This window comes from Candoia aspera, chromosome 1 (genome assembly GCF_035149785.1).
Source record: "Candoia aspera isolate rCanAsp1 chromosome 1, rCanAsp1.hap2, whole genome shotgun sequence".
Classification (NCBI taxonomy): domain Eukaryota; kingdom Metazoa; phylum Chordata; class Lepidosauria; order Squamata; family Boidae; genus Candoia; species Candoia aspera.
In genome coordinates, this window is record NC_086153.1 from 341,520,074 (window position 1) to 341,544,414 (window position 24,341).

The 24,341-nt window shown below is 43.9% G+C and overlaps 1 protein-coding gene across 1 annotated transcript; it reads right to left on the bottom strand.

The window, feature by feature from the left end:
• Positions 1-1,152: 1,152 nt before the first annotated feature.
• ELAVL1 (ELAV like RNA binding protein 1) lies at positions 1,153-23,584 on the bottom strand. The gene is made up of 6 exons (XM_063290975.1): positions 23,396-23,584; positions 12,371-12,560; positions 11,616-11,719; positions 9,567-9,720; positions 8,692-8,917; positions 1,153-2,692 (listed from the first exon to the last, which is right to left on the bottom strand). The coding sequence occupies exons 2-6, from the start codon at positions 12,540-12,542 to the stop codon at positions 2,368-2,370; spliced, it is 981 nt and encodes a 326-aa protein (XP_063147045.1). The 5' UTR covers positions 12,543-12,560; positions 23,396-23,584; the 3' UTR covers positions 1,153-2,367.
• Positions 23,585-24,341: the final 757 nt, after the last annotated feature.

Consider the following 24,341-nt stretch of genomic DNA (forward strand, 5'->3'; position numbering starts at 1 on the left):
CAGGTTCTGATGTAAACTTGATCATTCCAAACCAGTAAACAAAACTAAAAAAAATCTCAGAGCTGTTCAGGAATTAATGCTTTCGGGAGGGCCACAAAATGAACGCATCACTAAACAGGGTTTTCTGAGCTGTTGTCAGAAGTCACATTGCAAACCAAAGATGTGGTGGCAGTTAGGACAGCAGGGACCCCAAATCAGACAATCTACTTAGTTCAAAAAGAGTAGATCCGTTTGTAATCCTGGGTCCAAGAACACTCTGCCCCTAAAAGGGATCCATCTTGCTAATTAAGTAAAAGTGCAATAAAAAGCACGAAGGAAAGTAGACATTCGGAATGGTGTTCCTGCGCTGAAGAAATGCAAGATCAGGATTCAGAACTGCAACGTGCCTTTGTATTGCGAATGAAAGCCTTTGGATGGGATGCATTCCCTCCAGTAACAAAAAGATGAAAGGTTGTGTTTACCTCAAATGCACGTGAACGCTAACGCTCCAACGCAACGCTTCGTGAAAGGACTGCAAGGCAAGCCATCCACAGCATACATTTTCATTGGTGGGTCTTTTCTGCAAGTGTGGTATGCGGTGCATCTCATCTGGAGCTGCCTTGCCTGTGAGATTTCCAGACTCCCCTGTGTGTCAGTTAAGTGTTGCTTGAGTCCAGTTACAGATTTTGAGCACTGACTGAAAGGTAGCATGGCCAGAACGGCCCTGCAGCAGGCTCACAGTCAGGAAGAAATCGGCAACATTGCAGATCCAAAATAAATGTTCACAGAATCAGACCTGCCTCTCAGCCGACTTACACAGGAGAGCTCCCCAAATGTAATGTGCAACAGGCTTACAGTGGGTTTTAAGGATAAGACAGGTTTCTCTTGGCCCCGAAGCTACCACTTGGTTTATAAACTTCATGGATCTAGCCAACTATGTATGCTGTGGAATTTCCAGTTCAAGCTATAAAGTCTTTCTGAGCCACTTAACCCTGTGTTGCAAGGGGCTGCTTTCGTATGCAACCCTGACCGCCTACCAATCAGTTGATTCTTGTTATTTTAAAATCCCCAAATGATTCTTATTGGGAAAAGGACTGATGTTATCGTTCAGCTTGGATACTGTGGAATATGGAAAGGAGGGGAGAAAAATTAAAACAATAAACCAAAACAAAATTTCAGCAAAACCAAATCAAATTTAATTGGTCTTAAATGCAAAAGTAAAAACAAACGAAAACACAAAAAAGCAAAAGAAAATTAACATAAAACAGAACTCAAAGTTTCAAGGCAGCCTGAAGAAAACTTTGGGGATTAATTAATATCTTAAGTCTACGAAAATCAAAAATTTGTCTCTTTAATCTCTAACTTGTAAGTTTTAATGTATTCTCTGCTGAGCGTTCAATATGTAAAGCTATTTGTCAAAACAAACTATTAAAATATGAAAAAAAAATCTAGTAATTATTAGAAGGGATGCAAAAAATTATGATGCTCAAATGTTTGCAACATCTTCATAAGAGAATTCTAAGAACTCAGTTATTCAAACTAAAAATATGTGAAAGACGATTAATATTAAATCTTGCCACATTTATTTTACCAAAAAGCAATGCACAGAAACACGCTATTTGAAGGTAAGAATTCTGAGGAAGTGGCAATGCTGGGTTTGGAATTTCATTTTTTCTTTCCTTTTACTCTGAAATCACCCCAGAGTTTTCTCAAAACTCTTTGGTCCTTTTTTATGGAAGCTGGGCTTTTAAAGGGGAAAAAAAACACTTTTAATTTTTTTTTTCCAGTTTGGATTTTGCCTACTGAGTGACAAACATCGTCAATGGTGCTACACAGTGCTGGCATTTCATATTCACCAGACTTCCTTGAGGTCATCCTTCACCAATAAGTTAATTTTAACTAGCAAATTACTTGATAAAGGAGAAGTTGCTATTAACTAAAAGCATTGCCCAAAGGTACTGGGATCAACAGAGGGTTGGCTGAAGTCCTGCCTTGGCAAACTCTATTCAGTGAAATTAACAGCAGTCTCTTAAGGGAACACATGTCTGACAGTTTCACTGGCACCCCAGGGTGCAGTTTTTGGGGATTTAGATTTTGGGGTTCAAGGGGAGATTGCGAACAGTACTACTTGAAAAGGAACTTTAAAAAAAACACGAGTAGAACCATTATGGGACTTTTAAAAACCCAAAACATTTGAACATGTCGGTGGCATCCCAGAGTATAAAACCCCTTTCCACTTTTCATTTAGACTAAAGACAAACAACTTCGTGAAAATTGGCGCAAAAAAATGAGTTGTACACTAACAAAAACAAAAAAAATTCAAACTTTTTCGTCACTCAATTATCTATTCCATACAAAAAAAAAAAAAAAAAAAAGCCACGAGCGAAGTTATTTGTGGGACTTGTTGGTTTTGAAGGAAACCTGCAAGATTTTGTCCCCCAGCCGGTAGCCGTTAAGACTCGCTATGGCCATGGCGGCTTCTTCATAGTTTGTCATTGTCACAAAGCCAAAGCCTTTACACTTGTTGGTGTTGAAGTCGCGGATGACTTTCACATTAGTCACCGCGCCAAAGGGGCCAAACATCTGCCAGAGGATTCCCTCATCGGCATCTTGGCCAAGGTTGTAGATGAAGATACACCAGCCCGAAGAGGAGTTTCCTGGGACATTTACACCAGAAAGCCCACTCATGTGATCTACACCCATAGGAGAGAACCTAGCAAATAAAAAGCACACAATAGTTCATGTAAACAAAACAAAACAAAAAAGTCAGTTCAATCAAGCAAAAACTCAACAGGGATCAAGATTAAAAACACTGGGAACTGGGTGGTCGTCTGTGCACTGTCCACAAAGCAGGGTGTCTGTATCCCTGCGGTGGCCAGGACAGATAGCAAAGACAGCAGGGCACCTTCTCAGGGAATTGAGGCTACGTCAGTCTTCCTGGGCTAGATCCCACTTCATCAGATGAGTGAAGCACTGCCCCCATTTGCCAAAGAACACATAAACGGGCTGCGAAGGGGGAGCAGGAGAGGAAAGGGCAGGCAGGCTGTGGCCAGAAAGCCGAGAGAGAGAATCAGCAGCAGTTCTGGGTTGAGTCTCAACTTGCGCACTAAGGAAGGGTGGCCTCCTCCCAACAACGATCGGGGCTACTGCTGATCTTTGCTTTCTAGCTACTTTATGCTCATTTAATGTGAGGAACATGGAAGGACTCCACAAAAGAATCCGCAGCTCTGTCCAGGGTGGGAGCTGGGCGGGTGACAGGACACCACGGGTTTTTCTCATACTACAGGTATTAAATCAGCATAAATCACCACTTCTTATAGCAAAGAGGTCACTTCTCTCCGTTTCTAGATCAGGAGTGGAAAAGTGAGGCGGCCCTCAAGATGCTGCTTGATCCCAATTCCTATCAGGTAGAAAACAAATGATCAAAAACAATGGAAGCTGGGGTCCAGCATCATCTAGAGGTTCCTCACTCTGCTTATTCATATAATTCAATGGTTTCAGGGCCACAATACCAGCCTTCTGGCACCTGGCAAAGTGGGCTCTACTCCACGGAAGCTTGGGCCACGTTAAGATGTTAGCCTTTCTGGTGCCATATATTCCTCTGCTGATTTTACTATCACAGAGCAGCAAGGAAATCTTCTTAAGAGGCTGTGAGACTGAGATTAGCTACCAGGAACTTCTCCTGTACAGGCCCCAGTGAACTGAACAAGAACATAGACAGGAAAAGCTGTTCCTGCCCACGTCGGCCAGGACCCTTCCGTAGCCACAGCTGGAGACCGTGCTTCCTGCATTAAGACCTACAGTGCCAGGGGCACAGGCAGGGCATACTGAAGTTTGCCTCCTTTGGTGCCTTTTTAAAAAGGCGCGCAAGCAGCACTTGGTTGGCAATCATTATTGTGTGGAAATGACCTGCGCAGGGATGCGACTGAGCCAGGGGATACCTTGGTTCAAAGCCTTCAGTGGGAGATGAGGCAAGCAGTGAGGACCCTTCCCCCTTTGAAGTGGCAAGCACAGAGAGATGCTGAGAGAACAGGCAGGGCGTCCTCTGTCATCCCCACTCCCCACCCGCAGAAATGCCATTGTTCTCTCACCCAATCCTAACAACACAAAAAGGAGCATTCCCAGGATGCTGCAGAGTCCATCGGGAAAAGGACTCCCCCCCCCTCCAAATTGTCATTTCTCTCCCCCACTGATCTACCAGAATGAAGCACCAGGCTTTGGCTTCTAAGAGATGACTGCAGTGTGACAGAATCTCAAACTCAGATACCTGGAAAGATTGGGGGGCGGGGGGGGGGAGCTTCTGTTACGGTGAAAAGACTGCTTTTCTGACGGACAAAATAATGCCTTGTTTGTGAAGCAGAACCAGAGGGCCCAGTAGCTGAATTGCTAGCAACTACTGGCTGAGGGTAGATAAAATAATAATAATAATAATAATAATAATAATAATAATAATAATAATAATAATAATAATAATAAAAATAGCAGCAGCAGCAGCAGCCACCCAGAGTCCCTCTTTTGGGGGAGATGGGCAGTAATAAAATTTGAATAATAAATAAATAAATACTCCATTTTCCAAGGTTAATTGACACCAGTGTTTCTCGACCGCAGCGACTTGGAGATGCGTGGGAGTTGCCCAGAATTCCCCGGCCAGCCAAGCTGGCTGGGGAATTCTGAGAGCTGAAGCCCACCCATCTGCAAGTCGCTGAGGCTGGGAAACGCGGATCCACATGCTGTGTTCTCTCAGCTTGGGAGAGTCAGCATACTCAATTGTTCAACCAAATATCCACCCAAGGGGCACCAGGCCTATGCGATGAGGCCACCTACAAAGATCATCTTTTGAAGCGGCCTCAATTCTGTCAAGTTTCTGGAAGACTGCAAACAAGGCAGTGTTATTCACTTTCCTTCTCCTCTCCTTTGGCGACTTTTCTTCCATTTCCTATTTAGAGCTAATCTTGGCTTTTGGGGACATCCAAACCAGCCAGCTGCTCTTGGTGCTTGCCCCTCAGATTAAAAGCCATTGTTTCAGATTCTACTTTGGAAGGTAAACTTCGCCCACAGCCCACTAATTAAGACTCCATGGCAAGCTACAGTTAGGGAGGGAGAGAGGCTGGTTGCGTATGTTGTCTGTGCACAGATCACTCAGGATCCTGCAAACCACATTAACGTGCCACATTTGGCACGCTGGCCAAACTAAGCCCCAAATCCAACCATTACCCCACTGTGGGTTGTGCCTGGGGATATTAGGGGGCAATCCTAACAGAAAACATCCTTAAATAACGTGACAGGGGCATTTTCACCTTACACGGAAGAGGCCAAGTACAGGCAGACAGAAGAACATTATTTATTTGACATGTGACAAGAATTCTAAGATGAGATTTCTGCAAGAAACCCACCGGATTCTACACTTCAGGAGAATGGAAATTTTTAAAAAGACAGGCAAGGGTTTCTAGAGAAGGAATTTACAGCGAGGTTGCATGAAAATGAGTGAGGACTTTAAAAGTAACAAAAACAAAACAGAAAAAGCACGTAAGTGGAGCAGGAGATCCAAAACCAGGGAAGCAGCAAATTAAGGGAGGGCCATTTTCACAACAGGGATCGGGTTTGCAAAGGGATGCGTTCACACAGCCTTGGTGAATTAGAAGAGCCACTGCCCACAGGAGATAATGGAAGGGAATACAAACAAGACTTTTAGGGAAGAGGTGATACGCTAAATGAAACAAGCATCAGCGCTTTTGCTATTATTTATTGTAATGCCACGTTTCAAATAAAATTCCCCAATAGAAAACTAACTGCTGTTACGACGTCTTCTGCAGGATCAACTAATCGCTAAGTGCTAATGGATTTGATTTTTTTTAAAAAGCCACAAGCCACTAATTAAATGGCTGCTGGTGGTATTCTCGTCTCTGTCCCGATTCAAGCTATTAGTGAGCGATCCATTAAAACTCTAGTTGCTATCGACTTCATTATTCTCAACAGAAGGAATCATTACAGATGGTACTTAATAAGCTCTCCTCTTATTACTCTCTTCCACTGAGGAATTTATGGAAAGACTGTTGAATTATTGACTTTAGCATTTACAGTATTAAGCAACATTTGAGGATTAGCAATGAAAGAATTGTTGGGTTTGGGATTTTTAGTAGAGGAAAAAGGGTGGTGGTCCGATTTGTGTTCTGTGGAAGGTTTTCAGGTTTTTCAGAGGCTTGACTGACAACTACGGACCAGCTTCTCTGCTAGGAATCCTAAAGAGGTACTTTAGAAAGGAAAAACTACCATGCCAGGTAGAAGCTTCATCAGGTAGAAGCTTCATCGGGCCTCTACTGCTCATCCTCCCCTGCAGTACCCAGGAGGGGGCTGGCTGCCCTCCGGCTTAGGAGAGGAGACAGCCAGAACCATCTCTTAATCTAGCCTTCTTGATAAGGGATAGCCACAACATCAATTAAACAGAATAGCTCAACAGTTAAAATGTGGCAAACTGTGGAAAAATTAAAAATACAAATACAAACTATACTAAAAGTTCTCAAACTAACGCGTCCTTAATATGGGAAGTATGTACGTAGGGACAATCAATACTTTTAATACTTGAGAGGATGTAAACCTGACTTTTCATTTGAAGAGAAAACCCCGAACATTATGGGTATTCTTGCTCTAACTGCTATTACTCCGTATTTGAACTGGAGAGTTTAGGGATAAAACCACTGGCATTTGCAGAGAGATTTAAAAAATATCTTTGCAAAACTGCATGTTGGGGGGGGGGGTCTTAAATATTTTGATTTTTCCACCTATTTTAAAAAAAAGGATGCTTCTGCAGCCTTCCATAAGAACAAACACACTTCAACAAACTGAATGTAAGGCATGCTTCCAAACCCCATACATTTTATTCAGAACTGAGTTCTGAAGGATTTATTCTCTGGCAGGGGTGCACAGGTATAGGCTTACCATTCATGCATCTCTCCGTTCTATTTTTAAAATTGAAATTACTCTTGAAAGACTGTAAGTCAGTCTTTTTTAAACCTTCCCCCTCTGTTACTTTTCTGTCAGCTTTGCATCTTTTTTTCTCCATGGGTGAAAAGGGAGTGGGGAGGAAAACAAGAAGACTAAGAAAGTTCATTAAAAAAAAAGAAAGAAATTGGGACATATGTAAGTAATTCTATGCTATGCTTGGTTTAAGCCCTTCTGCTGATTTACAATTATTGTGTCTTGCCAAACAATGGCAACTGGGGGCGGGGGGGACAAAGGGTTATACTCAGGTGCAACAGCCACCGTTTGCTTTCCATTGTAAGTTGAACAGGCTTGCTCTTTTACTTTCTAATAAAGACACATCTGTAAGTTCTAGATGCACACAAGAATTTGTTGTGTTGACCCTTTTTGTTTTTGGTTTTCCCAACTTGCAGCAAGTGTTAAGTTGTGGCTCTTATTTGGACACTTGTCCATAAAGGCAAATGTACAAATTCTGGCTTCAGGAATCTACGATCACATAGATCCACTGCATCTTATTCACTGCAAATACAATAGTCAATACAGCTGAAGAACTTGGGCTCTAGCATTAATGCCATTTGAACCTATTTAATTGTTCTCAGTTTTGTTTTCTGCTGAATTATCGTGTTGCCTTCACTGGTTTATAATTTGCATTTTTATAGTTCTATAAACCATTTGAAGCAATATTTTTAGTCAGAAAAGCAGTATAAGAAGTTTTTAAAATGGAAACATGAACCCTTGACACAATTATTTTGGCTACGCTGTGGGAAGAGAGAGGGTTTTAGTGCTGGAATCACGCAATTCGAGAAACCAATATTGCAATGAATACCATATCACCATTGTTCCAGAAAGTTTAAAATCTTGTATTTTAACACACTCTTATGAAGCATCAGATCAGACAGACAAATTTTCAATCTTTATTAATAGGGGAAAGAGGATCTGGAGGGCTTTTAATTATCTATTTAAATGAAATTCTATTAGGAAAAGAGAGAGAGAGTGAGAAGGAAAAAAAATCTGATAGAACAGAAAATAAGAAGAAAAAATAATAACAGAAATGGACATCCACAATGATTTCTGACATACTAGGGGATACATATTCATTTGGGGACAAAAGCACTCCACTGCCATTAAGTAGGAAGAAAACTGTTTCAGAACTTTCTGAAGTTATACAGAATGCACTTAAAAATCTAATGGAAGAAGTTGGAGGTACAATTGGGACCAAGCTGATGGGTTCCACGTGAACTGTCAAGAAATATTGGGAAAGAGTTGGTTAAAGTAAAAGCAGAAATCACTAAATACAAACTTACATAGAATGCTATTGTGATCCCTTCAAGGATATGCTGTAGTGGAACCTAGGATGTAGGGTGGAATTGATAGGGAATGCCCTACTAACAGTTAAAATAAATTAACTAAATTAACCCATATGGTGATTGGGCTGAGTGAAGGGGGCCAACAAGTAGCATCCCCCCACAAAAGGTGGCTTTTACAGATCAATTATCAGAACACAAATTCTTCACACAGGATCAGCCCTAATATTTTGGAATGGGTAGCACTGATAGCAGCTTCTCCTTCCGCTGACCTGTCTATTGGAAGACTTTGGGCTGTGTCTGAGGATGAGTAGCAATGACTTTTTAAAAAAAAAAAAAAAAGCAAGAGAAGCAGAGAGAGGGACAGAGAGAGGGAGAGGGAGAGAGAAGACAGTACAGACCTCGGATCATTTCGTTCTTCCTAACCTACCTGAATCTCTGGGCCTGGTGATGGACGGGCCCCCCAAACCGTCTAGCTGGTGAGTGGTACAGCTGTGACAGCAGTGCCACATTTTTGTTCTGGTTAGGGTTGGCTGCAAACTTCACCGTGATTGGTTCGGAGGAGCCCGGAGGCTTGTGGCCATTGAAGTTTGAAATCGCTTCCTCGGCTTCTGATCTCTTGTCAAACCGGATAAACGCCACCCCTCGGGACAAGCCTTGAAGTCAAACCAACAGAAATGAAGCATCAGCATTCCCTTTCTCTCGTTTGCTCACAACCGTTTTCTGCCTGGATCAGACGGCACCACACAACTACATACTTTACCAGGAAAAGGGGAAACCTCATGAGGGTCATGGGCTTCCGTGGAAGTTAAACAAAAAGCTAGCTTTGGCTTCAGTCTCAGTGGGGTGGGACGTCCAACCTTGCCTGAGTTGATAAGGCTCTAGATTTAAATATTTAGAAGGATTCCAAAATTAACAACAGCATCAAGCAAAAATGGAATCTTATTTCATCCTCATCCTGAACTGAGCTAGTAATCGAAAGCCTCCTTTTGTGACACCAGGCAATGAGTTCCAATCTACCATCACTTCCTGCAGCCATGCCACCCTAATACCCAAATGTGATCTGAAAAGGGAGGAACAATTATCAATGGGCGTGGCTTAGATCAGCGTTTCTCAAACTTGGCAACTTTAAGATATGTGGACTTCAACTTCCAGAATGAGGAATTCTAGGAGTTAAAGTCCACATGTCTTAAAGTTGCCAAGTTTGAGAAACACTGCTTTAGATGGCCACCCTTGGACAAATTCTTAAACAGATCGGCAGCCAAACAAGTGGGTAGGAAGCTGCATTGCTTCCGGGTCACGCACCTGTAGTTTGATCAACCAGAACACGCGAGTTGATAATGCGTCCAAACCGTGAAAACATGTCTTCAACGTCTTTCTGTGTCATTGTCCGCGGCAGTCCGCTTATGTATAAGTTGGCATCTTTAATCACCTCAGAGCTTGGGCGAGCATATGACACCTTTGAAAAAAAGGAAAGGACATATGGATTCATACTAAAATTCCTAAAGAAATTTCTAGGATTTAGTAACCATACCTGTTTACAACTCTGAAACGTTATTTCAAAATCAGTAAATGATCAAAGTAGCTGCAACAAGCAACACAGAGAGACCGAATAGCTGTCTTGATGTTTGCATTTTTACTTGCCTACATTCCCAAAAGGGTTTGAATCCAACAGAAGAGAAGATACGTAGCTCAGGGTTGAACCGCAGAGTCCTTGGTGCTCTCTGAGCCTGGTTGTTGGCTTGCAGGCGTTTCGTTGCCCGACTAGGGAACATCACCGGTGCTGCTGAGTGTGGGGTTTGCTCCCTGTTTATCTACGGCAGCTTGCCCCGCCAGTGTTGGTGGGGGTGGGGTTTTCTCCCTGGTAGCTCCTTGACTGGGGTGTTGTTTTCTGTTTGATTAGGGTATTCTTTTCTGAATCATAATTGCTCATCAAGGGAAATACCTAGTCTGTTTGTTACACTTTCCTTAGCAAAAAATTATTTTGCCAAACCCATCAGCAGACAAAACATGCAGAAACAGAAAAGCAGCTTCTCTCTCATATGTACTATTTCCTGACAGCCAACTGAGAGGCTGGGCGGAGCAAATGCTTTGGCAGTCTCAACAGCAGGACACAGAAGGAAGATGACATCTGCTGGAATCACATAATACGCCAGCCTCCCCCAGCCTGAGGCCTTCCACATATGAAGCACTGAACGATTCATAAAATTTTCATACGGCCCTACAGGGGAAGCTGTCACTGAGGAAAGCAGCGATAAACAGTGAAGCAAAAGACGAGCCATCCACAGGGACATCTTGCTCACAAACTGCCACCTGTGAAGTATCCAAATGTTAAGGCCCACAGTTGGGCTTTCCAAAGCAAAAGAATGCCAGCTTTGAAGGGTACAAGCAGCTCATTCACAGGGGTGTGGCGCAAAGCCAAATGATTCTAATGGCAAAGCAGCGACAGCTGGATTACTCAGACCGGAGGCCACCTCCTTCCTTATTCTCCGACGGAGGGCTTGCACCCTCACCTTGGGAGCAACGAGGCAGAGGACGTAGGGCCAACCTGACTGTACTTCCCTTACAGTTCTCCCTCTGACACACAGCAGAACCATGGGTACGTATTATGTTTAGGGCTAAAATATTTTATTCTGTACATTTAGCCCTCAACCTTCAGCTGGAAAGCCCCCAAGCTGCTCAGGTGTATAGTCTGAAAAAAGAAGGGGGGAAGGGCTTGGAATTCCGGGAAATGCAGCCTTAATACATCTGGAGGGTATCAGGTGGACAAAAACATTAATTCGCTGACATGTTAACAAGATATCTTAACTACTAGTCAGGCTGCAACCAACCATGTTTTTAAAAAGCGTAATTTATAAAATGTGGGCCGCACATATCATCATAGCAGAGACATTTCCTCCTACAGGACAGAGAATGCATCTCATATAGAGACTGATTGATTTGATTTGATTTCTATAGCCGCCCATCTCAGCAAGTGATTCTGGTTTCACTAAAAAGCAAGGACAAGTAATGCTTTCTCCTTCATCATTTAACGAGATGAAGGAAACTCTGGCCTGAATGTATTTCTTAGTTTTAAAATGCCATTAACAGTTGAGGCTTTTCCCCATGAAATTCTGCACAGCTGCCCTTTGGGTGTTTGGACCCTGGCAGAAGAGAGATCCAGCTGCCATAAGGAGGAAAGTAGAAATAGTCTGCAGGGAAACAGAAGGAACAGGTGAAGGGGACAGAGGCGGCTTAGACCATCTTCCACGGATTGCTCAGAAGCAGGATGGAAAGCATAAAGCCTGGGGCAAGTTTTCGGAGAGGAAGGGCAGCCAGTTTTTGCTAGCCTAGCCGCAATATAGACATTTTTACCTTGATAGTTTTGGATTGAAGTCTCAGGCCATTCAGTGTGTTTATTGCTCTTTCAGCATCTTTAGCCGTCACATAGTTCACAAAACCATAACCCAAGCTGTGTCCTGTAGGGAAAAGGGTTTTTAATTCTTTTCAGAAAGGCAAAAAAAAAAAAAAAACACGTCATCATTCATTGAAATGACTATTCCATATTTTAAAAGAAAATGGGTTTTATAAATGAAAACATAAATACAAAACATAAATCACGACAAGCTGCATGATTTATATAGTCACAAATTTGATCTTATTTAAAAAGCTTCTACTTGTACAATGTCCTTATGCCCCAGGAATTGCAAAGGTGAAAAACGTCACTTCAAGGCCCATCAAAGCTTTTTTAACAGGTCACAGCAAATTTTAATTCTGCCTCAGAAAAGGCCTCTTACTCATAGCATGAACCTCTTTTGGAAGTTAGGGTTAGGGCTTTAAAAGTGAGTTACCATTCAGGAGCGCTCACTGTGATTTAGGTGCAGGGAACTAAAACTACCATTCTCTGGATCTGAGGATATCTCAGAAGGCCAGATCCATTCTTCCCAACTGTGTTAGAAACCAGGACGCCTTACAAGTCATACAGCGTGCGCTAACCTTTATCCACATGCACGTCAAGCTAAGCACCAGTTTAGAGGTAAGGCAGACACACAATTCACTGTTCATTCCCATGTGTCATTAACACGGCAAGACTTCAGCATGTCAGTATTCAATGAAGACTGTTCTTTTACCTGCAACTTTGTCACGAATAAGCTTGGCAGATTCAACCTCCCCTATACTGCTAAACAGGCTCCGTAACTCATCCTGGGTCATGTTCTGAGGAAGGTAGTTAACAATTAAATTTGTTCTGCCGATATCGTCCCTGCAGTCGTCAGCCATGTGATCTTCATAACCATTAGACATTTTAATTAGAGATGAAACCTGTCAAAAGGTAAGCGTATTGCTTGGTTCTGCACTTTTATGCTGCAAAGAGAGGCAAAATGAAATCAAAACAGTTCCCGACGATGTCCGTTATAAAGCTGTCTTCCCATCTCCAGGCCTCCATATAATCCCTTCAAGCCAAGATAGGCACATGGTTTGGGAATAATAGGAGTTCTGCTAAGTTACCTAAAGAAAACCAATTTGGGGGAGGCTGTATTGAAGTCGTACGTGGACTACCATCACAAATTTGAGAATGTAACTGCACAAGATGCGAAGGGATGAAATGCTGTATTTACAATAGCATCAAGTCATGACATCAACCAGATATTCTTGCAATTCTTGCAATTACTTCTGTTCACTTCCATAAAAAATAGCTGTTTCTCCGCATCCACTACAAATTTCTGATGCGCTTGCAAGCCACTTCTCCAAATGACATAAAGAACTGTCACTAAAATGCCTGAACTGCTGACACCCTCTCCCCAAGTTTCTTCTCAAGGTTGCACATAATTGCAGTTAATTACATGCTTCGTAAGACTACGGCTCAGCAGAGCACCTACGTTTTCATCACTGTGTAAACAACATGCACATGGCTTAACTTCCTTTGCACAGACTCAAACTGTCAGGCACAGATGGACAGATTTATATCCACTCAAAATGGGGGAGAGGGGGGCTGTGCCTGAGAGTCAGTGCTGACTCCTGGCGACTGCCTGGACACGTCCCTGCAGTTTTCTTGGCAGGATTTCAGAAGTGGTTTGCCACTGCCTCCTTCCTAGGGCTGAGAGAGAGTGACTGGCCCGAGGTCACACAACTGGCTTCGCGCCTAAGGCAGAACTAGAACTCAGGGTCTGGCCTGGTGTCTTAGTCACTATGCCATACTGGCCTCCCCTCACAATGGCTACATGCCTGATAATCAAGGGCAGTGGCTTAATGTGCAGGACGCTTCAGATTCAATTTTTGGCTCTTCCAAGTGAAATGGTTTGCATGGGTCTGGAAGAGACTGCTAACTGCAAAGCTGTTATCAGTCAGAGCAGACAAGGAATGTCTCTGGAAAACCAGATCCCTCTTCAGATAAGAGTCAGTGTTATGGAAAGGGCCTTGCACTGTAGTATTGCTTCTTCTGGCTTCTCTACCAATGTCTGCTGCTATGTGAGACGCACACCATTCAGGAGCACCCTTAACTGGGGGAAGGGGGGCAACAGTCCTAAAGTTCACCAAGGATGGGACAACCTCCCCAAAGAGGGAAGGACCAGAAGGGATGCTTGCAGTTGTCTCCCAATGCAGACGGACCAGATGCTTCTTCCTTCAAGCCTCAGTGATCCTCCCCAGGAGACTTCACAGTGTGGCCTTCCATCCCATAGAGCTGGGCCAATCTCACTCCTGACGAAAACAGAAAACAGCCACCCACAGCCCTCTTTGCGCTGTGCTGAAAAACAACACACAGGAAAGGGAAGCCCTGTGTACATGCAGGAACAGGAGGAGTGGACCCCACCTCCCCTTCAGCACTGCTTAGGCACCTCTGGTACCAAGTGCCTTTCTATTGATGGAAATACGTTACTTCATGACATTGTTAAGACGGTATTTCACAGCAGTGGATCCCAATCTGGGAATGCAGAGTCTCATACATCAGCAGTCCAGACAGTCCAACTGGCATGGGGAGGGGGGTATCTCACTTCCTATGTTTCTAAAAGCGCTGCTCCATGCTGGGGCTACAGAACCTAATTTAGCTTCGGATGGGAGGACACCACAAGAGAACAGTAACAGAAGGGGGGCAGCTGGTTCTCCCCCTCTTGCTACAGGTCACTCCTGTTCTCATGCTACTCTCTAGACCCTCAGCAACAACTTAGGTTCCCACACAGCTCTGTCCTCAGTCGAATGCCCAGCCTACAGCTAGCTGGGTACGATTGTGCCAGCCACACAAGAGACTGATCAAAGGCAGATTCTTCGTTCTTCTGTAGGACATTCTTGAGTGACATCACAATCTAAGACAACGCGAATCTGTATCTACAGAGGATCTTTCAGCAAAGTTGCTAGAGGTAAAGAGTTTGAACTAGACCTCAGGATCTTCCTAGGGGCCAGTCACTAAACTGGTTCTATTTGCTGACCCCCTGCTAGGGAAGGAGGAACAGCATTTAAACAAGAACTTCCCAGCAAGAATGTGTTCCAAATTGTTCTGTCAAACTCAAATACCACATTTGGAGTCATACCCCAGCCTTTCCATTCTGCACACGTACGGTACGGAACCAATGCTAATTGACATAAATTTCCCCATGCACAAAAGCTTGTTTCATGCTCAGTGGTGAGAAAAAAGGAAGTAAAATTCATTGGAGCGGACAGTGGACAAAATACATGCCTAAGTTAAACAGAAAAGGCCTTTCAGCAAGGAAACTGTAGCATTCTTCTACGGTTGAAATTTTTTTAAGTCTAGCATATTATTTAACAATTACAAAGAGTTGATTTCATCTTTAATAACTCTGCATTCTACAAGACCCTGAATGGTAAGGATAATGTGCAGTTTTATTAAAAACCAATCTAATAAAAAAATAAAAGCAATGTTTAATGATGCCCCAACAGTTACACAAACTCAGTTTTTGAATAAACTAATTATTCCTGTCTGCCCCCGTTCTATACTGGCCTGTATTTCCATATTTGATATTTGAAAAATGTATCTCTATTTCAACTATGAAGGAGAAATACCATACTGTGGCAAACAGCAATGAACAGACAAACCAAAAAAAAAACAAAACCCAAGTAAGCTTTGGCATTATTCAATTACATTTAATGAACCACTAAATAACTGGGGGGGGGGATATGTTATTTGGAAGAAGGGAAGCAGTAGGTGGGGATATAGGCAGGCTTCAGGGAAACATTCCATTGATGAAAAAAGTTACGTCAGAAATTATCACTAACTCCATACCAAAATCTGACACTATTTAAATACTGCTGCAGTTGCATTTATTACCATTTCAGACAACATTTAAAGATGAATGGCGTTAACCGTCCATCTATCCCTCACAATGCAGTTGCAGCAGCTGAATGAAGTTGAAATTTAACGTATGCTTAACTGGGCATCAGCTGGCAATGCAATGAGATCCTACCATCAGACCAGTGCTGATGCAAAACATTATCAGAAGTCCACCCTCTAATTCTAGATACTTTGTAAGGAAATTAAATGCCTGCACACCCACAAAGAGAAACACCTTATGGCAAGATGTGCCAAGTCTTGCACAAGGTAACTGGGGAAGGGGAAACCGAGAACGGGGCTATGCAAAAACAAAATGAATGAGACAGCAAGATCAGAATATACACACACAGAAAAGGTTCTGGACTAAATCCTCATCACTGCGTTTTACTTATTTGAAACATTTCTATACTGCTTACCATCAAAAACCTGTTTACAATTTAAGGGTTGGGAATTACCCTTAAATTACCCTTAAAACTGCCCAGAGTCACACTCTGAGCGAGATGGGCGGTGACTAAATTTGATATATAAAATAAATAAAAAATATAAATTATTCTTCACGAAACACTGGAAAGCCAAAGTCAGTAGGAACAACTGTTATGTGCTGAACAGGGAAGTAGTACAAACGTGTAATACCTTGTGTGAAACACAAGCATAACTGAGCCAGATGTGGATGGCAGCTTCCTACCTTACATCAAGGCAGCCAGATGCTACATTAACGGACAACACTGATGTATAATTCCTGCCGGAACAATGGTGCTGAGGAAATAACTTTACGACCGAGGCCCGCATTTACAACCCTTGCAGGGCCTCTCAGATGCACAATCGCCGTTACAGTCAGTGCATGTTGTGATGTGCCTGACCTGTAGTTTTTCCTCCCCTCCCCGTGCAGAACAGAGGTTGGAGAGGAAGGAACTGCAAGAGAGTAAGCAGACACAAAATGGGGAACACACATTGAAAGGAATGTGCAGAGCGGAGAAACTGCTTAAGCAAGTGAGGGGAGAAAAAGGGGAAAAAGTGATCTCTAGGCAATCTCTGCCTCTGACCTGTTTTTTTTCTTTCCCCCCTCAGACAGCAGAGAGACTGGAGAGGAAGGGATTACTAGAGAGTAAGTGACACGCAACGGGAAATCCATGGGGCTGTTTGCATAGTGCACTTGCGGCACTATGGAAAGAAATCGATACATCTACCACTGCCATCCTCTACGTCCTTACTCAGAGGTGACTTGCTCAGAATTACTCTGAATGTTGTTTTCAGATTATTCATTTTGCGGGTCATAGAAGAAACTACCAAGGCAAGCAACCGATGCATCTAGAACATGGATGTAAGAAATATAACCAACTGTCACTCCGTTTGGGCTCCAAAGTCAATGGAGCCTTTTCTGCAGGTTTGGGGGGGGGGTGTTAAGGAGCAAAAACAATGTCTTAAATCTTAAGAGTTAGAGCATATGATTTCCCACTGAGTCATAGGCAATCCCACAAAACTTTGATTATTTGGCATCCAGTTAGTGTTGACACTCAGACCTTGATGATTTATCCCCATGAGGCCCTTCAGATCTGCTAACACCGCACACGATGCTGCTGGAATTGACTCCATCCACCTCACTACTGGTCGTCCTCTTCTTCTCTTTCCTTCCACCTTTCCCAGCATCGTAGATTTCTCAAGAGAGCTCAGTCTTTACATCATGCATCCAAAATATAATTTGAGCCTGATACTTTGTGCCTAAAGATAAAACTCTGGATTGCTGTATTCTATAATCCATTCACTTTTCTTTTGACTACCCAAAGTAATCTCAAGAGTCCAACACCAAAGTTCAAAAGCTTCAAGGTCCTTTCTATCCTGCTTCTTCAAAGTCCAACTTTTACATCCATAAAGTACCATAGGGAAAACCACTGCCTGCACGATTCTGATCTTCAGAAATACAGGTACGTCAGTGTAGCTGAGTGTCTCTTCCGAGGTCTTCATTGCTGCTCTACCAATTGCTAGTCTGTGGCATATCTGACTACTGGTTCCTTTACTGTTGATAGTTGACCCTACATGGCAGGCACTAACCATCAGCTCTAAGACTGGTCGCTGTACCTGTTGTCAATAGTTTGGTCTTCTCTATATTTAAACCGACTCCCATTTTTTCCACTGTGCTCCTTGACTCTTAATACTACAGCTTGCAGATACCTGCATTTTCAGCAGTCAGGGTACTGTAGTGTTATCAGCGCAGTGCAGGTTATTGAGGTTTCTTCCTCCAATTTTAAACCCCCCCCCCCCCGTGCCAGCTTCCAATCCAGCTTCCCTCAAAATATATTCAGTGTGTCGGATGAATAAATCTCTCTCTTTACAGCCATTGTCTGTACAGGTTTCTTATGAGGACCATGAGATGTCTTGGGATTCCCATTTTCCACAACTGAGCATAACTGATGTAATCAAAGGCCCTTCTATAATCGATGGACATATTGACTTCCCTTGCATATTGTTTGCCTTTCTCAATTACCCAGCGTGCATCAGCAAATAACGTCTCGTGTTCTTTTCTAAAGCCAACACCTGGCATTTCCTTCTCCGGTAGAGCTACAACCTGTGTTGGATGGTCCTAAGCATTATTTTGCTAGTATGGGAAATTAAGGATATTGCACAATAGCTTGCATGCTCTGTTAAGACTCCTTTTTTGTGAATCGGTTAGCTTCTTTTTTGTTCTCCAGATTCGTTGGCATAGTTTGGCTAAAACTTTCACCGATTCTTTTGCTGCTTGCCATATTTCTATAGCTATTCTCTCAATTCCTGCAGCCTTCCAACTTGAGCACTGATCTAACTTCATACTCTGGCACTAAAGATCTTATAACTAGAGAGCATCTTTTAAGATATTTTGGATATTCTGTACTGTGTATTTCAGTATACTCCACCTTGTTTGATCTTCTTGGAATCGGTTACTATCGGCTCACTGGTGTCTTTTAGCATACTAACTCAAGGCTGGAACCTTCCTCTGAGTTTGGAGAGCTTTTGGAAGACTTTCCTTGCGTTTCACGTCAGTTTCTATCTTCAATGTCTTTGCAGATGATGTCATAATACTGTTCCTTGTCTCTTCTTCTAGCAGCTTTCATGATACTTCAGATATCGGAACTAAATATCTATCCTTGACCCTATTCTTGAAAAAAAAAAAAAAACCTTTATCTCCTCAGAAATAAATTGACTGTTATATGCCACTGTTACTATTAATATTCCAAGGAAAAGAAGAAAATGAAGTAAGATTAAATAAAGGATAAACATGGTGGAAAACCTACGGCTGAAAATTCATTGATAGTTGTATTTTGCCACAGAGAGTCACAAGCTTCTAAAACTGTCCTACAAAAAAAATCACAATTATATATTTTTTTCAGGTGGCAGCCTCCAGATAGCAGACATAGCACGGCAGCTCTGACAAGTGAAAAGTAGTAAAAAGTTAGTGAATCTCTGCTGACAGATCAACTAGAGCCAGCTCACCTTTTCTCAGCACTTCACATGGACGATGCAAAGATACAAGAAAAAAGATGCTTGGAAGAACCATGATCCATAAAATACAAAAGGAACGACCATGCTTCGTTGTTTTTTCAGGGTAAGCAATATTATGCAGATGTCAGGAAATGAATAGGAGATGGTAAGCCACAGAAATTAGACATAAGAAAAAAAGGTAAATCTACTTTATACCAAAACCATTTGCTACACTTCTATCTTTCTGTCCTTGCAAATCATGTATACTTCTACAACATTCATTGCCTTTTGTTCTTTAAACTTTTCACCTCACTTTCAGGATCTGATTGACTCCATCTAGTCACAACTTTCTCGATATTTTTCTATCCATATTCCCATATTTAATAAGCATTCTATAAAGAGTACAAATCATTTATTTATCTATTTTTTCACCATCTACATGTAACTTTTAATCATTCACTCAATTTTTCCTGTCAAATATAACCATCTTTGTCTTTGAAACCTTAATTTGAAGATCTATACAAAACTAAACCTTGTTTTAATGAACCATTTGGGAGGAAGAGTGTCTGTTAAATCTGCACTCCATTAACTCTAACAAATGTACATCATTTGCATAAGTTTGTCATTTCTGTAATTTTGTAAATTATGCAAATTGTCCAGTCAGAAGTTGGATTTAGCACACTCTGTCTTATAAACAGAGGTGAAGTCAAGCTCAATTTATCTCTATTAAATCTGAAATCTGTTAGTGAGGTCCATTACAAAAAGGGTTTGTTTTCCAAATATCCTGCACGCTACCAATCAGAATTCTGCCAAAGACTGTATTCATTCTTGCTACTTTTCCCTTTCTACACAGGAAAAATAATGGAATTCTTCCAATCGTCATTCACAGATGCAATCTTCCCATGTGCATTCAGTTGCACAGCCAATCCATAGGCAAACCAAATCCATACTTTAACATTTTTTCAGTTACACCATCTATACTTGCAGTCCTGCCATTTTTCAACATTCTTACAGCATTTTACTTCCTCTGCATCATTTATTCTTGCACACTAACTTTTATAGGATTTGTTTCAACACTACTCTTAACATTTGCATACAAATCTCTAAAATAGTCCTTCCAGCATTCCCTCCCTTTAGTTTCATCCCAAATCATTTCATCACACCTATTTTTAAATCCATTCACTCTACTGATGACTCCTTGTTTAGCCCTCTATGCCAATTTTCAGTCAAAATCATCTTTTATTTTCTCTGCCCCTTTCAATCGTCATTGTCCCTTGTGCTCTTTGCCTACATTTTTGCAGCTATTTTCTTCTCTCACACATTACACATTACTCAATCTGTTTCATTCTCATTTCTTTTGCGCAACCATTCCTTTATATGCATCTTTCTCATCATTTCATACTTCCTATTAGAATCACTCCACACACTTCAATGGCACTCTAACATACTTTCTTACACTATGTTCCAAGCAGCTCCCACATTCTCTTTCCTTATGTCCAGTTTCCATTCATTCTGTTGGGAGATTAATTTGCTTCTAATACTTTTTTTCATACAGGATTGATACTTTCTTTTCCTATAGTTGTTCTAGTTTATTTATTATTAAATTTACACGGCCACCCATCTCACTGCTGCAACTCTGGGCGGCTTACAGAGTTAAAAACCAAAAAAGCAATACAAAGACAACCACCAAAAAAATGCAAAAAAATCATTAAAAACATTAAAGTATTAAACCACTAAAAAAATTCTGCAGGAGGGCACCATTCATTTCCTAGAAATATAACGATGTACCAGGCTCTCCACCAACATGACCGGATCCCCAGCCTAGACGGCAAAGCCATGTCTCCAGGCTCTTCTGGAAGGTCAACAGGGTTGGGGCCAATCTCAGCTCAGGGAGAATGATGTTCCAAAGGGCAGATGCTGTATTTCACTCTCCTCTTTTCCATGTCCATTTTTTCCCAGGATCCACATCTGACATCACCAAGATACAGTCCATTCCACATTCACTACTTCTCACCATCCTTGTATCCTTCACTAATTGTCCCAGTCTATCATCATAAATAATCAAACTAATTATGCTTTTTGGTTAATATTAATTCCTTTGCCATGTTATATATGAATAGACATGCTTAAACCACATACTTAACTTTTTTTCTAAATTGATACTCATCAGGCACCATTCTCATTTATTTACAGACACGCTATGTATTAACTTTTATTTCTTATTAAAATTAATTCATGCTTATCCACAAGAGTTAGCAGCAAATGAGCCCACAAATAGACTTCTGCTGCCCATAATGGCTTTGGCAAATCAAGGCTTTCAGATACTTTTTATTAATATACAAAAAGCGTAAACTATTTTACCAGCCTTCTCCCAATAACACTAAGGATAATGGCAGTCAGCATTGGCACATTCTAGTCAATATGCCATAGGGCAAGTGAAGCCCAGTTCTAGCCCAAGCATCTTCATGCTATCCTACACAGGTTGGGATCTCTACCCTAGAGGCTATCTTGAAAGTTAACATACTGTCACTCAGCTCTCATCAACCTGTTATATGCAGTATACTGACATACATTCATGATGCTTCACTGATTTTTTCCACTTCTAATTACAGTCATTTCTATTACAAAAAATCCTGTATTAATATTTTTGGTTAATATTAATTCCTTTGCCAGCACAGCATACTCATTAATTACTTATTAGGCCTCTTTTATTTCATGCAGCTGTTTTTTCTTCTTTTTAAATACTGAGTCAAAAATAAGTTCTGCTGAATTTAATATAGGCATGAGGCTTTTGACATATCTTTTCCCTTTCCCCTTTCATGAGAAGAACCCTGGCCTAACTTATAGATCTACTATGGAGATAACAGAAAGTATTACAACTTCTTACTGATGTGACTAGTAGAACTTAAACTCTGCTACCTTTGCTCATATTTTTTATTGTAAAGTACCAGGTCTTCAATTCAAACTATACTAATTCCAAACAAAGCATGTAAACAAAGCACTGCCACTTAAAATCATCAACTATAGTAGTAACCCTGACTTTTGACCCAGAAAAGTTCCCAACCCTAGCTCAAGCAAACTTCAGTGGTTTTATGGGGGAAAAAGCCAGTGTGTGTCTTTCTACCCTTTCCCTGTATCAGGACTAAGTGTCTCTCTCCCAAATCTCAAACCAAAAAAGGCTCAGAAGCGGGCTGCAATGATTAAAACGGCAGACGCAGGCCAAGAAGGTCCAGGTTCAAAGCCCCACTCAGCCATGTAGACATCTGATTAACCTCAAACTAACCACAAAGCCCAACTTACTTTGTGGGGTTGTTGTGGATATAAGATGGCAATGGGCAGAATGAGGTCAGACTAGAACTCCCCGAGTCAGTTAATAACGCTGAACTAGGGCCATAAATACTTATAAAGAGGGTATTATCAGCATTTTTTAATTACTGCATGTGCCATCAAGCCAGTCTCCACTCTGAGTGACCATGCAGATCGTTGGCCTTCTCCGGGATAAACGGCCAGCGTTACCCCCACTGCAGTTATCTATTAGCGGCAAGGTGGCAGAAAGGGACTGCTGACGTGTGTGCCAACCTTCCCCGGACAGGTGTCTGCAAACGATCTCTTTCACAGGGCTCTTTGAGGATTAGAGAAAAGCGCGCCGAAGCAGAGCGCTTTTGCCCCGCACCCCCGCGTTCTCATTGAGCGCTCTTTCTGAAGTCCGCTGCACGACGCGGCGCGGCGCAGCCCGTGACTAACACCGGCCATTGTAACGTCTCACAATGGCCCGCGCGCGGCGAGCCACGTTCTTCCGCTCTCAGATGAGCGGCTCTTAGCTGGGCCATTGGGCCCAGAAGCGTCCAGCCCCATCCGCAAGAGCAACGGGGGCTGGAAAGTGGGGGAGCCGAGCGCCTGGCGCGACGGAACGGGGCCCGCGGGAGGCGCGGGCGGGCCTCGCACGCCCAGAGCGGGCCCGGAAGGGGGCCAGTTCCGCAAGCGCGCCCCCCCCCGCTCCGCGACAATGGCGCCACGGACTCCGTGCCCCGCGCGCAGAAAATGGCCGGCCCGGCCCACGGCCCACCCGCCGCCGCCGCCGCCGCCGCCCGCCGGGAAACGCACCGCGCGCCGCGAGGCCTCGTCCGGGAGAGCGCCGCGAGGCCTCGTCCGGGAGAGCGCCGCGAGGCCTCGTCCGGGAGAGCGCCGGCGAGGGGGCGGCCGCGGCAGGGCGCGCCGGCGGCACGGCCCCAGGCCCGTCCGGGGGTTATGACGCGGCCCGCGCCCGGTGACGCCACGGCGCGCCCGCCCCGCGCCGCCCCCCGCGGGCGCCCACGTCCGCGCAGGCCCCGCCCTCCCGCGTCACAGGTCCGCCAGGCCGCAAGGCAGCCTGGCCGGCGACGCGGCCTCCCCCTGCCCCAACCGCCTCGGCCGCGCTCACCTGACGACGGCTGCGGCTGCGGCGGGGCGCCGAGGAGGGAGAGGAAAATGGCGGCGGGGAGAGGGGAGGGGAGGGACGAGGAGGAGGAGGACGCAGCGGCGAAGAGAAAGAGAAAAGGCTCGCGGGTCCCTCCGGCCGCGCGACGAGCCGCTCCGCTCCCTCAATCAGCAGCAGCAGCAGGAGGCGGAGGCGGGCAGCGTCGCTGGCCACGCCCCTCCCCGCGCCCGCCTGCCGCCGCTCATTGGCCGCGGCGCGCGCGCCGGGCGGCGCCCATTGGGCCGTCGCGACGCCGTTCAAAAGCCGCTCGCCCTGGCGCGCCGTGAGGGAAGGGGAGGCCGGCGCGGGCGGGGCCGGAGGGCGCGCGTGCGCAGCCGCTCCGCTCGGCGCGCGGACCTCCGCGCCAGTTCCCACGTTCCCCTCCGGTCTGACGCGCGTCCACGCTTCGAGCGGGGGTGTTTCCAGGCCGCCGTGCGGAGCCGTCGAAGTGGGCTGTGGGGCCTGGAAACGCTCGCGTGCGGCGGGTTCCCACGTCACAGGCGGGTTCGGCGCTCTTGAAGCTGGACTCCCAAACCCGCCAGGGCGGAGGGAGCGAGGCCGGGCTAACGGCAGACAAAACAACAATTGTAATTTGAGAGGTGGGAAGGGGCGGCGTATTTGCAAAAAATTCCAGAAGCAAGATTAGCAAGGTCTTAGAAAGTTCCTATGGGAAATGCTTGGATCCCGTGGTTTGTGCCCAAACAGGCGTTACAAGCTACTGGTTGGAATCATAGGGTTGGAAAGGACCTGAGAGGCTATCTAGTCCAGCCCCTGCTCAGCGCACGATCCACGAGAGCAGAGCAGAGTTTTTCAAGCTGGGCAACGTGGAGACGTGTGGCCTTCAGGCCCCAGAATTCCCCAGCCAGCACCTTAAGGTTGCCAACTTTGAACAACACTGTACAGTGGTAGA